A 14,213-nucleotide genomic window follows, 5' to 3' on the forward strand; every position below is an offset into this window, starting at 1 on the left:
GTCCCGCCTGTGAGCAGGCGCAGGAGACCAACTGCAGGAGTCCAACTGCGGAGCAGCCGCAGCACCGCTCTTCCGCGCCCCGTCCCTCCGCGCAGCCCGTTCCTGCAGAACAGAGGCTGCGCGGGCGCATGCTCCTCTACGCTTTCTCCCGCCAGCTGACACCCGGCGGTTTCTGGTCCTGCGCCACCACCGACAGTGCTGCCTCTGTGGTCAGCGTCTGTGCCTGTCCCCCGTGCTCGCACGGGGCCAGAGTGGCCCACGTGTGACTTCGTGTTACAGCAGCCGAGCCGTAACAGCCCACCAGCCGCGACTGGGCGGCCTGGCCATCTGCATCCTTGCCAGCACACAGTCGTGTCCCTCCCGTCGACTCTTGGCCCTTCTCCCCATTGACAGGTGTTCTCTCCCTGGGGCTTGGCCTGCATTTCCCCCACAGGTGACCTAGGACACTGGGCCCCTCACACGCTTTCACTGGGCTTTCACGGACGTCCCGTCATGAAGGGTCGTTCAAGTCGCCTGCCCCTTTCCAATCAAGTCACTCACTGCAAACACCTGGCAGTGGGGCCTGCCTGAGCACTCTCCTCACCGTGCCTCCTGGGCGAAGCTAAGGCCACACAGCCCAGTTTGGAACCTCTCCCTGCAGTGGGCTTCTCCACACCCTCAGGGGTCTATGCGCCCCCGAGGCCATGAACATCTCCTTGTTTTCTTCAAAAAGCGGAACAGCTCCAGTTTCCACACTCGGGGCTACAATTGCCCTAAATGAGCCTTGGAGTCGGGCACAGCCCTTCTGCCGCTGGAAGCCCTGCTGCCCAGCACGGTTGTTGGCAAGGCTCCCCCCGCCCGCCACTGCCTGGTGACCTCCAGGGGAGCCTAGGGCCCAAGGCACTGCACAGTGGCCGGGCCTTCCCCACCCACTCGGTGGGTGCAGCGAGGTGTGAGGAGTGGTTTCTGAGAGCTGATGAGCCTCGCACCCCCGAGACAGACCCCACTTGTCTGGACGCACTGTCCTCCCCCCACGCTGCCGGACTCGGACCAGCTGGTGTCTCCTGGTGGGTGTGCATCTGTGTTCTTGAGGGTGCTGGTCTGCGAACACCCCCACTCCCACCCCTCACACCGACAGCCTCACAGGGCGAGTGGAGAACTGCTCTTGCCTCATTTTCTTTCAAGAGTTGCTATGAGGTGGGCGTTCCTTCCTTCTCGAGCATTTGCCGGGCCTCCTGACGAGAGCTGTCTGGGCCTGGGTGCCATGGAAAGGTGGAAATAGGTAAACCTGCCCCCTTTGCCAACCGAGCTGCTCAGATTTTCCATTTCTTCTGCTGTCAGTTTGCAAGTTCTTTCAGGAATTTGTCCATTTCCCCATAGTTGTCAAATAAACTGGAATAACGTTTATGTCCTTATTGATGTCTGTTGAAGTCTGATCTTCAGTCTTTATTGTTTGCTGGCTTCTGCTGTTTAATTTGCTCTGTGTTCCCTGGCTGCTTAGAAGCGTGGGCTGTTGCCTGAAGACACCCCTCCCTCTATAATACGAGCATTGGAAGCTGCTGGCTCCTTTGTACATGTAGCCCCCGCCCCCCAAGATGTCTACATTTTCATCACCATCAACTTCAAAATATTCTCTTTCTCTTGTGATTTCTTCTTTGACCTACAAGTCACTAAAAATCAGTGTCCTTTTCCAAATATCTGAAAATTGTCTGGGTATCTCCCCCCAAACTTTCTCCACTCACCACGGGGTCGGCTCCGTGCGCCCGGATGCCGGGCCCTATCGCCTGGGCTGCGGTGCGTGGCTGGTGGACGTGCCATGCACGCTCTCAGCACCCGCCCGTCTCAGCCTCAGCTCGAGCCCCGTTCTGCAGGCTGAAGCACAGGATGCACCGATCCTTGGTCACCAGGAGGCGCCCACGCAGGTACTCAGTGGCCACACTGCCTGGTGACTGGTTTGCTCCAGGCGCAGTTGACAGTCTCTGCCTGGACTTACATCTTCAGGCAGCCTGGCGTGACAGCGTGCAGGGCAGGCACCCAGCTCTGCTTGCTGATTCTCCACTCATTCTCTGCGCCCCTCCTTTGGGACAGAGCAGCGGTAGAGTTCCTGTCTCCGCCCTCGGCCGTCACTGCGGTGACTGCCATTTAGTGGCCACTCTAGGGAGTCTTGGTGCACACCCTCCAGTGACCAGTGTGCTGGAGACTCCTGGGACCTCACAGCAATGCGAGAGCTGCTGCGAGAGCTGCTGCCACGCAGGGCCCTGCGGCAGGACAGCAGCGACAGGCCCCTGTGCCCGTCTGCCCCCGAGGGGATGGCACAATGGGCCTGAGGCAAGGGCAGCCGTACGACAGGCTCTGTCTGAGGGACCTCACTCCTGAGATACATCCCCCGCACCCAGATGTGATTCCCACACACTCAGCAGTGGCTGGTCCTGGACTGGGGCTGCGCCTGGGCCTCCTGCTGGGCCCAGAACCACCAGGTGGGCCAAGCCGAGATGGTGTCACCATCACCGGCGACAGACCCCCCACAGCCAATGGGAACCAGCCCTCCGAGGCCAGAGCCCACATTGGTGATAAAACGAGAGGGTCTTCTTGAGAGAAGGGAGGATGGCATGAGAGCCGCAGTCCCACGCACGCCCACGGGCAGCAGCTGCTGGCCCAGGACACGCACGGTGCCCGACCTCGTACCTCCCACGTTAAGCGAAGAAGGCAGTTCAACAGCCTGAACCAAGCCACTGCTTAGCACCACCAGTGAGGGGACAGGACACTGGGCTTCCTGTGTGACCCAGTGGGAAGTTACATCCACCCAACCCTCTTCTTGTTGAGACAGTTGACAGGAACCCAGCCCGCAGGACACCGGACAAATCCAGACTGGGGCCTGGATCACAGCTGCCTGCACCTGCGAAGTCACCAACACGCAGGCACAGGAGGAAGGGGGCGGAGAGCAAGCCAGCGCGGCCCAGGGTGAGCACCGCTGGGCTGACTGCGCCCAGGTGTTCGCTACACTATTTGTGGACAATGAGTTCCAAACGTGCCAGGAAGTTAAAGATTTCACAGTGAGAAGCCAGTGAGAACAGCACTCAAGGATCAGCTTGTAGCAATCACCCTTCGAAGCCGGAGGAGGCACAGCCCCCGGGCTGGGCAACCCTGACTGGACATGTAAGCCCCCACCGGCTGCCACCTAAGTCTCAGGAGCCAGGCCTGCTGAGCAGGGGACTGGGGACGTCTTCTGGCCTCACAGACGACCCTGGGTTTGTGACTGAGAGCATAAGACAAGCCAGTGCCGCCCATGCTCCGGCACAGGCAGCTCCTGGCCGCAAGCCGGGCTCCCTGGTGCAATCCTCCCCATGGCAGGCAGCGCAGCCCACCTGGCTCGTCACGGCTCCAGAGCGCACACGGTCCCGATGAAACCCCGTCCCTCCCACGGCAGCTCTTCTGGCTTGAGGGTGAAAGACGGACTGTTCTGTTAGGAGACACCTTTTGCTACAAGGTGGTATTTCAGATCATGCCCTTTACACAGACCAAAAAAAATCATAAACTTCAAATGCTCAACCATGACCTGGTTTGGGAACACAATGTAAACTGGACTTGAAAAAGACGACATTTCACCCATCGATGGGGCTGTGACAGACTAGCCAGGCTTCGGGAGCCCCCTGGGAACGTGGCCCCCGGGGCCGCTCCTGCGAAGGTGAGCGGGGGACCCTGCGGGCCGCCCGACGACACTGGTCTCCTGGGCACGCACGGGTCGGGCAGTGGCTGGGTTTTTCTTCGGGAGCAGTGACCGTCAGTCACACTGGAACCTAGGGATCTGTCCTCCGGAAGGTTCTGGACCCCAAGTGTCCCGGCTCACAGCCGGCAGCACAGGACACGTTGCTGCGGCCGCCGGGCACACTGCACCGGGCCTCCTCTGGCACTTCCATCACCAGGAGCACAATCACCAGCCAGACCTGGAGGCTGCGCTAACTCCCGTGTGGAGACACGCAAGACGAGGCCCCTTCATTCCAGGGAGAATAAAACCACACCAGCCCGCGGTGCAGAGCCTGGTGCTGGCAGCCGCACCAGACAGCACGGGGCCCGGAGGCCCTCGGCCACGCAGAAGACGCCGTTCCGGGCCTGTGGGGCCCTGCATCTGCCGCGCCCCTCGGCTCGGCTCCCGAGGGCCCAGAGAGGCCCCGCACGTCTTGTCCAGTTAGTGGCAGTGTCTTGTCCAGTTAGTGGCAGTGTCTGGGCTTCCGGTGTGAGTGGTCAGCCCGCGGCGCCGCGCAGGTCTGCTCCCAGTCCCCTGGCAAGACGGTGGCCCTGCCTGCCGGGTGTCCGAGGCCTGGACCAGGTGCAGCTGCTGAGGCCTCTCCTTCCGCACACGAGCGAGCTGGCCGCCCTCGCTCTCCTCCATGGAGACAGGTCTCCCCTGGTGGTCAGGGCCTGGTCATCGCTGGGATCTCCTTTGAGGCTCAAACCTCTGACATTCCTTATCACTGCCCTCCTCGCTGCTCCCTGCCCACAGGTGAGGGCGTGTGAGTGCGGTCCTGAGGGGCAGCTGGACATGGGGACAGACGCTAGGATCATGGGACCTGGCTCTGTGTCCCATAGCAGAGAAGAGCTGCTTAGGGAACCTGGCGTGCACCCCGGCTCCAGCTCCCTGGGGACCTGCGGCCCGTGTGGGGAGCATGGGCCCACCTCCGAGTGCCCCTGATGGCTGGCGCTGTAGAACAAAGATGCCTACCTGGACCGGGTCCGCTTCCTGCTGACGCCGGGGCTGTTGCTCACCCGGTAGGCGGTGGGGACGCTTCTTTCCTCCCTGCGCCTCTCGGGAGAGTGAGCTCTTCTCCGGGGGGACCGGGATCGGGACCTGGGCAGGGAACATGGGCGGCTGAGTCCGGACGGCTGGCTGCGGGTGGCCCACCGGCGGGGGCAGCAAGGGGACCCCAGTGTGGTGTGGGGGCGGCGTGCTGTCTGTCCTCCTGGGCACTCACGCTCTGTGGCAGAGCCGCCGCCACACCAGGCCCTGCCCCCACCAGCGCACAGCCCCTGCTGGCCAGGCTGACTGCCCCCGTCCTGCCTCTGCCCCGACTCCACGAGCCTCTGCTCACGGCCACACTGCCCAAGTCAGGACGGGAGGCGGTGGGCGCAGTGAGCCCACGGGAGACAGTGGAATGTGACGAGGCAGAGGGGCCCGGACGTGTCTCCCACCCTCGTCCCCCGTCCTCGGGGGACCTCTGCATTCGGCCCAGTGCCAGCTGCTCGCCCTGCCCACTCAGACCGCAGCCTCCTGACGGCTCCGGCTGTGACCGAATCGACGGCAGCCCGTGCACGCAGAGCCCTGTGTCAGTACTTCCTTCACCCTTCCTTCCACGGCCTGAGCAAGACTCGGCCCCCATGGCAGCCGGCGGCCCACGCCACTCCCTCTCGGGACCCTCCCTGGGGGGCCAAGGTCCTTCAACAGAGGGTCCTTTAATGATGGGTTCAGGATCCTTAGTTTTTGGTTCATTCTGTGAAATTACTGTCTTGGAAAGACCTGCAATGAGCAGAAGTCTGAGGAAAAAAAACTAGTTTCTTTTTGTTCTGTTTCCATGACAACCCGCTCAAAAACAATAAAGAAGAGCAGTTTGATTTTGCCATTTACAAAAGTCTACCTTGCGTTTTAATCACAATAAGCCCTGAACGACACACTGTTGTTCTGAGGAAGCCCCGGCCCGTCCCCAGACGACCCCCCCGCCAGACAGTGGGAGCCGCCTCCTTCGGCTTCTCCCCAGACCGCCCCCAGGATTTACGCAACGGCCCGTTCCACCAGGGTTTCCCTCGAAAGGGCACAGCTGCCCAGGTGCGGCGGGGACAGGGGCCTTGCTCAGTGTCCCTGAGGGGGCGGCTCCGTGAGGCTGGGCACACACTCTGCGCTCGCACTGAGGGGGTGGGTGGGGTTCGCCCTGAGCCCCTTTGCTCAGCCAGCACGACAGCCCCGAGGCGTCCCCACACAGAGGCTCCTGTGCTGCCAACCGCAACAACAGGACACCGTCGCAGTGGTGGCAGGTCTCTCTGCGGTCAGGTGGCTGGCACTGGCCAGGGCTTGTGCCAGTCCCACAGGGCGACGGTCCCCACACAGGGGCGGCCAGCTGGTCTCTGTTCTGTGGGAAGCCAGCCGCCCACACCAACAGCGTCCAGGAGACAGCGGGCCCTTCAGGACCTCAGATGACTGCCAAGGAGGGTCCACGGTCTAAACCCAGCTACTGGAAGGCTCAGGTGGCTGGAGCACCAGCCCTAACCAGGAGGTCGAGGGTTCGATCCCCAGTCAGGGCTTGTACTCAGGTTGTAAGTTTGATCCCTGGTTGGGCGTACACGGGAAGCAACTGACAGATGTTTCATACATCGACGTTTCTCTCTCTGCCCCTCACTCCAAAGAAAATCAATTAATGTATATCCTTTAAAAAGAAGAAGAAAAAGAAACATTTTTTTCTTCTAGATTCCAAGTTATCTGGGAAAAAATCCCACCTCGGAACTGAGGGCAGGAAGCTGCATGAGCCCTTATTCGGGTTTCCTTTTAACCAAAGAAACTCTAAAGCTTTTATTCTGTCACTTGGCTCCTAATGGCCCCCTTGACACGGGCCGAGAGTGGGCACTGTACACTGTGAGTGGACCACCCGTGAGGTGCGGCCAGAGACCCCTTACAAAGAAGCCAAATCACTTGAACGAGAGAAAAGAACACTCAAGCAGCAGGGAGCTCAGACGCTTCTCTCCAGAGGGACCAGCTCGGGCACCAGAGTCCCAAAGGGCCCGCTGTCTCCAGGACGCCGCTGACCTGGGCGGCTGGGTTCCCACAGAACGGAGACCGGCTGGCCTCCCCGTGTGGGGACCGTCACCCTGTGGGACTGGCAGAAGCCCCAATCCCTCCTTTAAGTGACAGGACAAGGAGGCTGAGCCGGTCCGGTTCCTTCACCGGTTTGCTAGGCAATTCGCCACAGAGGAGAGGAAGGAGACACACGTCTCAACCTGAAGCCCCCACGTTGCCTGCGCACGTCCGGCGCGACTCCGGGGGCAGGCGCATCCCCACAGTGTCTCAAACGCCGTGTGGGAGGAGAGCACGGCCAGAGGCCCTGCGCCGAGACGCGGGGGGAGGCCATCCACGCGCAACCTGAGTCTTCAAACCAGAACCCTGCTGTCTGAGCCTCCTGCAAGCCAGTCACTGAGAGCAGCAGCAGCAGCAAAACCACTTCACTGAGAGGGGCGTTCACGGGCGGACCTGCGGGGGCTGGACAGGCCAGGCTGGCCCCCGGACCGGGCGGCGTCAGGGCACCTGGGAGGTCTGGAGGGGAGCTGCTGCCGGGAAGTGGAGCCGGTGGCCTCAGAGGGCGGGGGCGGGGACGAGGGTGGGGCGTGCCCAGGGCAGAGCCCGCCGCTGTCCTGCCCTTACACAGGTGGGGGGGCATCCACTCCTCCACACATACCAGCCCCCAACCCGGGGCACTAGTCTGGCGTTAACAAGTGTGCTGTGCTGGCTCCGTCCAAGGCCAGTTAAGACTGAAATAAAACCATCCAGCTTTTTAAAACCTGGCAGTAGCTCACAAGGTTTAGAGGGAAGTGGAGACAGAAAACCGTCCCAGGAGCCCCTGGTTGGGCCTGCAGCCGCCCCCAGCCCAGGAGACGCGCCCGCACACCCACCTGGAGCGCCGCGCTGTCCGGTAGGCGCTGGGCAGGCAGTGCTTCACCTTCGAGTGGGACCGGGACCGGGACTTGGACGACGAGTGGTACCTGGGCGAGCGCGACCTCGTCCGGGACCGCTTTCTGTGCTTCTTCTTCTTCTTCTCTCTCTCCACGTCCCTGGGGGGGTCTCTGCTCCTGCTCGGGGGCCCTTCGGGAGGCCTGGCATCCGCGGCAGGCAGAGGCCGGCCCCCACTCAGCAGCGGGCAGGGTGCAGGGCTGGCTTCCTGGGAAGCGAAGCAGACGTCTGGGTGTTAATGGGGAAAAGATGGCATTTGAAACTGTCCACTTACAAAGCTCCGCCAGCAAGACCCTCACGGCAACGCGCTGCGCAGCCCGTGGAGCGGGCCAGGACACTTCGCACAGTTCTGAGGCGGCACACGGCTGCTCAGGCAACGGCAGCCCCGAGGCCGCCGGGGGAAGACCCCTCCTCCGCACCCACTCCGTCCGCAGCAGCCAGACGTGACCCGTGGGCACCGTGTGGCGCAGGGTGGCCTTCCCCCGGGAAGGAGGTTCCTGCAGCCTCCGCCACTGGGTTTTGATGGGTGTCTGTGCTCCAAAAACCATTTTTAAAGAAAGCCTGCACGAAGCAGGCTCCTCCTCGGCTTTAAAAACCGCTCTGTCGCAGGGGTGTGAGAGGACACAGGCCGTCCCCGTGCGGGCGGCACACGCAGGCCCGCACACTCTGCGCTGCGCCTGAGGAAGCCCCCGCCGGGCAGCAGACGTGCAGGAACGCAGAGGTCCGTGGCGACGCCCACCAGCTCTCGGCAGCAGGGCACTGGCACAGGCCAGGCAGCACCCGCTGTGCCCAGTGCAGCGGGCAGCTCCGCCTCCTGGGAGTGGCAGAGTCCCAGCAGCAGGGCCCAGGCAGGAAGCGTCACGGGGGGAGGGGGACACGGGCTGGCCTCCACGCTGTTCCAGAGAGCAAAGGGGAGCTTTTGAACGGGGTCACTTAGGAGAACCCTCGAAAACGCACCCCCGGTCGCACCGGGAGGTGAGCCCATCAGCCCCTGGACCCCGGCGCGTGGCCGCCAGCACACCGCGCACGCCAGCGAGCCCGTTTCCTGTGGTGGGAGGACGGGCGGCTCGAGAGCAGGCCGAGTGCGAGGCTCACGTCTCACCTGCGGAGTGACACCACAGTCCCCGGGAAACGGGGCGGTTCCACGTGGACTCGACTCTCTCACAGGCCTCACACACACTGAAGATGCGTCCTCCCCCCTGTCCAGGAGGGGCCCCACCAGTACCACCTCGGGGTGGGGCCCGTCTGTGGGGCTGCGCCCTCCCCTGTAGGGCAGGAACACGGGCGGGGCCGTGCTGTCCCTGCCGGCGCCCGCTTCCTCCCCAGGTCAGGCTCTGCCCACGCCACTCGCAGGCCATTCGGTTCTGCTTGCTCCACGTAAACCCTTCAGGCTCATCAGGCCGCCGTGGGCGGGCAGGTCCGTCACCTCTGGACCGTGTGGCTCCTCAGGCCTCTACCGATCCGTCTCCCCAGGGGACGGGGTCTGCGGACCCCGCCGCCCGACTCAGAGTGGCTCTGTGCCCACACCACCCAGGCGGCACGTTCGGGGCACCGCCAGCCCTACAAACGCAGCTTCATGGTCACTGCGTGGGAAACAGGCTGCACACACACGTGCAACCACGAGTCTCACACCTGTTTTTTAAAACATTTTTGAAAGATTATTTAGTTAGTTTTCTAGAAAGAGGGGAGGGGAAGGGGAGAGAAAGAGAAACATCCCAGTGTAGATGCCTCTCGTGTGCCCCATACTGGGGACCTGGCCTGAAACCCAGGCATGTGTCCTGACTGGGAATTGAACCCGCAACCCTTTGGTTCACAGGCCGGCACTCAATCCACTGAGCCACACCAGCCGGGGCCTCACTTTCTTTTCCAACCTGGCAGGACTGTTGGTGGGAGGAAATCACTGTTACCTGAAACTGCCCGGAGGTTGCTGCCATGTGCACGGTGCACAGTGACTGGAAAGGGCGCGGTGCCAGGCCCCCGACTGGGAGCGCACACTCGCCCAGACTCGGGCAGTGCCCCCAGGGCCGCCCGCCCCCAGCCTCAGCTGCTCCAGGCCGAGCTCTGCCCCACACTCCGGGCCGGTGAGTCAGCACCCGGACACTCTGCAGAGGGCTCAGGGTGTCTACTGTCTTGGAAGCTGCTTTAGGCTGAAAATGTTTTCAAGTATGAATCTCATTCATGACAACTACCAATTTAATTCAAGTATTTCTGTCTCTGAGCAATTAGAGTCATTTGTCACCATCTGGCAGCACACTGCACTTTTGTTGAAATCATTTCGTGGCGACAGCCTCTCCCACCAGACCCCCAGCAGGGTCAGCCCAGGGGTCCCCACAGGAAGCGCCCACGGCCATGCCGACACTTCCCAGACCCCACGTGCGCACTCGAGGACGAAAAAGGCGGAGGCACTGAGCACGCGGGCACCAGGGAGAACGCCCATCTGTGCACACGGGGAGGTGGTTCTGTGACACACAGAGGGGGGACACGGCGCAACAGGGCTGACGGCGGGTCATCCTGGGGGGGAACGAGTGCTCACTAACTCACAGTCACACTGGGAAATACAGGTGCCGCCAGGCGGCGTAGCCAGGTGAAGCCTCTGCGGATGCCGACGCCTTTGAAGCAAGCCCTCCCTCCACCAGTGACAGCAGCAGGGCGGACACATCCCCGCACACGTCCCTACTCTCCCCGGCTCCCATGTAGCTTCGACGTGACCCTTGCAGCTGCAGCTGCAGCCATAAGAACGAACCTGACGTAGGCTGTGCCCCTCCTCCCTGCTCCTCGAAGCCCCTTTCTCTGCTGCTCCAGGGCTGTGAGTGGTCCCTTCGCTACTCGTAGTCAGCCCAGAGCCAGCGGATGTCGCAGGTGCCCTTCCGCACACCCTCTGCTCTGGGTGGGATGGCCGCAGCTCAGCCAGGGGGCACCTTGGGCAGGCGCAGCACTGGCCGCCTCCAGGGACAGTACAGCCATTACGATTTCTGAGAGGCTCCGGGCGAGCAGGCCGATTGGGCCTTCCACAGAGTGCTGAACGTGCGGACTCAGAACGCTGCTGTCCACGGGAAAACCAACCAACCAACCAGCCAGCCAGCCCGGAGGCCATGTGCAGCCCAGGTCAGCTCTGAGCGGGGGCCTGAGACTCGGATGTCAGCACAACTGCAGCGGAGAACGTGCAGGGCGGTGGCACAGGCCTGTGGCCTGCAGCTGTGTCTCAGCATCCTGACAGGGCAGCCATTCGACCCCACGGGAGGGGCTCGGTCCTGGCCACACAGCTCAGGAAGGGGCCAGAAGCGAAGGGCCCGAAGGGCGGCCCCTCTGACAAGCAGACTCACTGCCCCTGTGTGAGGCTCTGCAGTAGGGGGCGCGCAGTGGCAGGTGCTGTGCCAACGACAGAGCCCCTGTGTGAGGCTCTGCAGTAGGGGGCGCGCAGTGGCAGGTGCCGTGCCAACGACAGAGCCCCCCAGCTGGTGGCTCAGAGGCCACTCAAAAGGCGGGAGCGCCAGTCAAAAGGCGGGAGCGCCAGGCCCCCAGCCCCACTGCACAGGGACAGCGACAGCAGCCCCCCTGGGGCAGGACCCCGCTGAGGCTGGGGGCCGAATGTCCAGCAGTCCACGCTCACGGCTCCCAGCGACAGCACAGTCCCTTGAAGTCAACTCGGACCCCGGACTCACCTCCACGCTGAAAGGGCTCTCCTCCACCTTCCCGCCTTCGGTTTCCGGCAGAGGCTGCTTCAGGGTCTGCAGAAACAGGGCGGCCTTCCTTTTCCGCTCTGCTTGGAGCTGCTTCTCCTTCGACTCCTTGGACGCCTGGGCCAGCTTCTCCCTGGCAGCAGCTGCCAGCCGGTCCTCCAGCTTCTGCTTTGCTGAAGGGGCAACAGAACAGAGACGCAGCGTTGAGAGTGAGCAGTCCTCACAAGGCCTCGCAGCCCTCACTGTCTGGGGCCGTGAAGGGCCCTGACCGCAACAGTAATTTTGACAGACCAATGGCATGTAAATGTCAGGTCGGGTCGGGTGGACGAATCCAGCAAACTGAATCCTGAGAAACAGTTCACAGTGCCTGTGAGTAGTGTTTCTATGTTTCACTTTCAAAACCAAAGTCACACGGTGGATGGGCTGGGACAGCTGGGACAACAGGAACCTGGGACGTTCTCCGGGACAGGCATGCGCACAGCCCCAGCAGCTGATGGACACTCTGGGCCACCCCTCCACCCACACACAGTACAGAGCTGAACGAGTCAGGAGCAGCTCAGCACAAGGCCCCGACAGCAAGGTGCCTTGCGGCTGAGAAGTGACCTTTCCCAGCTGTGCTGGGCCTGCTGTGTAGTCCAGCCACAGGAAGCGCAGCCGACAAACCGCCCAGAAAGAGGAACCGTGTGCACAGGCCCCTGCATGCAAGCTCCGTGCTGTCCCTGACACAGCAGGGCGGCGGCCATCGTCCCCCCAGAGCGCCCCCCACGGGCTGGTCTCAGAGGCCGGCTGCGCACAAACCTTGCTTGGCCTCCAGCTCCTCCTGAGTGAGCGGGGGTCGCTTCTCCTCGACGCCCACGCAGGGCGGGGCGGCTGCCGGGTCCGTGCCGGGTGCTGCACAGGTGCTTTCCTGTCCCTCCTTGCCCTCCCCGTCCTCGTCACTGTCGTCGTCCAGCTTCACTCGGTTTTTCTCCAGCGGGAGCAGGTCATTTTCTTTGGCCTTGATCGCAAAGCTTATTGGAGCAAACGAAGCTGTGGGGGACAGGTGGGGACGTGACGCGTTTCAGTGACGATGCCCAGAGCAGAGGCCCTCCCACCCGTCACCAACAGGAGCCCCTGCGGTGGGAGGGGCGAGTGTCCGCACAGTCACTTCCCTTCGGCCAGGCCAGCCCCGGCCTGTGCCTTCTGCCGACACGTGCCAGCATGCCCACGGAGAGCAGCGTGGGCCAAGGCTGCTCCCAGTGCTGAGGGGGCAGGGCCGCCCGCAACTACACAGGCTGCCAATGGGGGCCGAGCACCCACGGCGTGGAGCGTGGTCACGCTGGTTTTATAAATGTTCGCAATCTTCCAGAGAAGACAAGCTTAACATTATTGACCCTCTATTGCCTACGGTAATGATACGGTCTCCCCTGCCCTCTTTCATTCTCAGACACGGACACTGTTCAATGCTTTGAGAGAAGGAGGAAGAGAGGGAGGGAGAGAGAAGCACTGGGTGGGAGCACTGAATGGCTGCCTCCCACACGAGCCCAGGCCGGGGCCCGACACACCCAGACGGGTGGAGCCCACAACCTCCCGGTTCGGGAAGAGACTCCAGCAGACAGAGTCACCGCCGGCTGTGTGTAACATGGTCTCTAACAAAATTACCCAAGGTAACTTGGGGCTAAAGTGTTACACCACAAAATAATCTTAAAACAATTCTTCCCAAATTGTTTCTTCCTCCAAATTAGAATGGTAAGCAAGCCACAAACAGAATACTCAGTGGAAGCTTCCGGAACACAGTGCAGCCCCAGCACACACTCTGTGCGGACGCGGTGCAGCCGGCACCCACGTGCCCACACCCCAGGGCCAGGCTCCTGGTGCTCACTGCACAGCGCAGGTGACACAATAACTGAACTGACCGCCACGCCACCCCCCGCACCTCACCTCGCTCCTGGCCCCGCCCACCCACAGGTGAGACAGAGGCCAGGGCACTGCCCGGGCAGCTGAGCTAGAGAGCTGGGGGCAGAAATCAGCTCCTCTGTGGAACGTCTGCCAACCCCGTCCCCTCAGGAAGAGCACTTGGGCAGCCTCCCAGCTTCCCAAGCACCGGGACAAGCCCCAGGCTCCCTCTGGCTGGGCTCTGCCCAGAACTGTCCAGCTCCGCTCCCGCTGGCCTCTGGCCCCTCCTCTCCGCTCACAGCTACCTCCTCACACAGGCCCACCCACCCTCCCACAGCCGCTCCACAGGCTGTGCCCCTGGGCCCGGGCCGGAGTGTGCGGTAATGGGCACACTGGTTCTATGGAAACTTCAGTTGTCTGACAGTACGAATGAGGTTTGAAGTCCCTGTTTCTCCGCCACCATCAGAGGTGCCCCCGGCCGCACGGTCTGGGGCCTGCAGCTCTCCAGACCCTGGGCTTCTGGGCAGTGGAGAGTGCTCTCTCGGCCCCAGGCCACAGCCGCAGGCGTGGAAGGGGCTCTGCTGTGGGCCCACTGCACTCCCCCAGGGTGGGGCTCCTGCCACCCTAGCCTGCCGCCCACCCCTCTTCCCTGGGGTCACTGTCCCGGGCCCCCAGGGGCCCTTCCCCAGGCGCCTGCAGCCCAGCTTTCCCAGGGTTACTGTGCTGGCCGTGGACAACCCCTTCCAGGAAGGCAACCGAGGCGAGGCGAGCAGGGCTCTGCCTGGCGGAGCACAGGCCGCCTGGGACGACGGTCTGCGTGGCAGTCGGTCTGGAAGGCCCAGGCCCCTCGGCTGGCACGCCCGCCACATCGTAAGAGAGGGTGTCCCTGAGCCTGTGTCAGCACGGCACCCCCGTCAGGCGTCCGTCGCACTGGCCCAAAGTGGGCCCCACCCCGGAAGCCCAGAGCCCCT

General features: G+C 62.7%; 1 protein-coding gene across 1 annotated transcript in view; it reads right to left on the reverse strand.

Moving 5' to 3' along the window:
• SFSWAP (splicing factor SWAP) overlaps positions 1-14,213 on the reverse strand; it is a 37,998-nt gene that overhangs the window by 2,724 nt on the left and 21,061 nt on the right. Inside the window, 4 exon segments of the mRNA XM_053669818.1 lie at positions 4,700-4,825; positions 7,630-7,895; positions 11,350-11,540; positions 12,166-12,396. Coding sequence (XP_053525793.1) covers positions 4,700-4,825; positions 7,630-7,895; positions 11,350-11,540; positions 12,166-12,396 — 814 coding nt within the window.

Source organism: Artibeus jamaicensis, unplaced genomic scaffold (assembly GCF_021234435.1).
Source record: "Artibeus jamaicensis isolate MK-2021 breed Jamaican fruit bat unplaced genomic scaffold, CSHL_Jam_final contig_525, whole genome shotgun sequence".
Classification (NCBI taxonomy): Eukaryota; Metazoa; Chordata; class Mammalia; order Chiroptera; family Phyllostomidae; genus Artibeus; species Artibeus jamaicensis.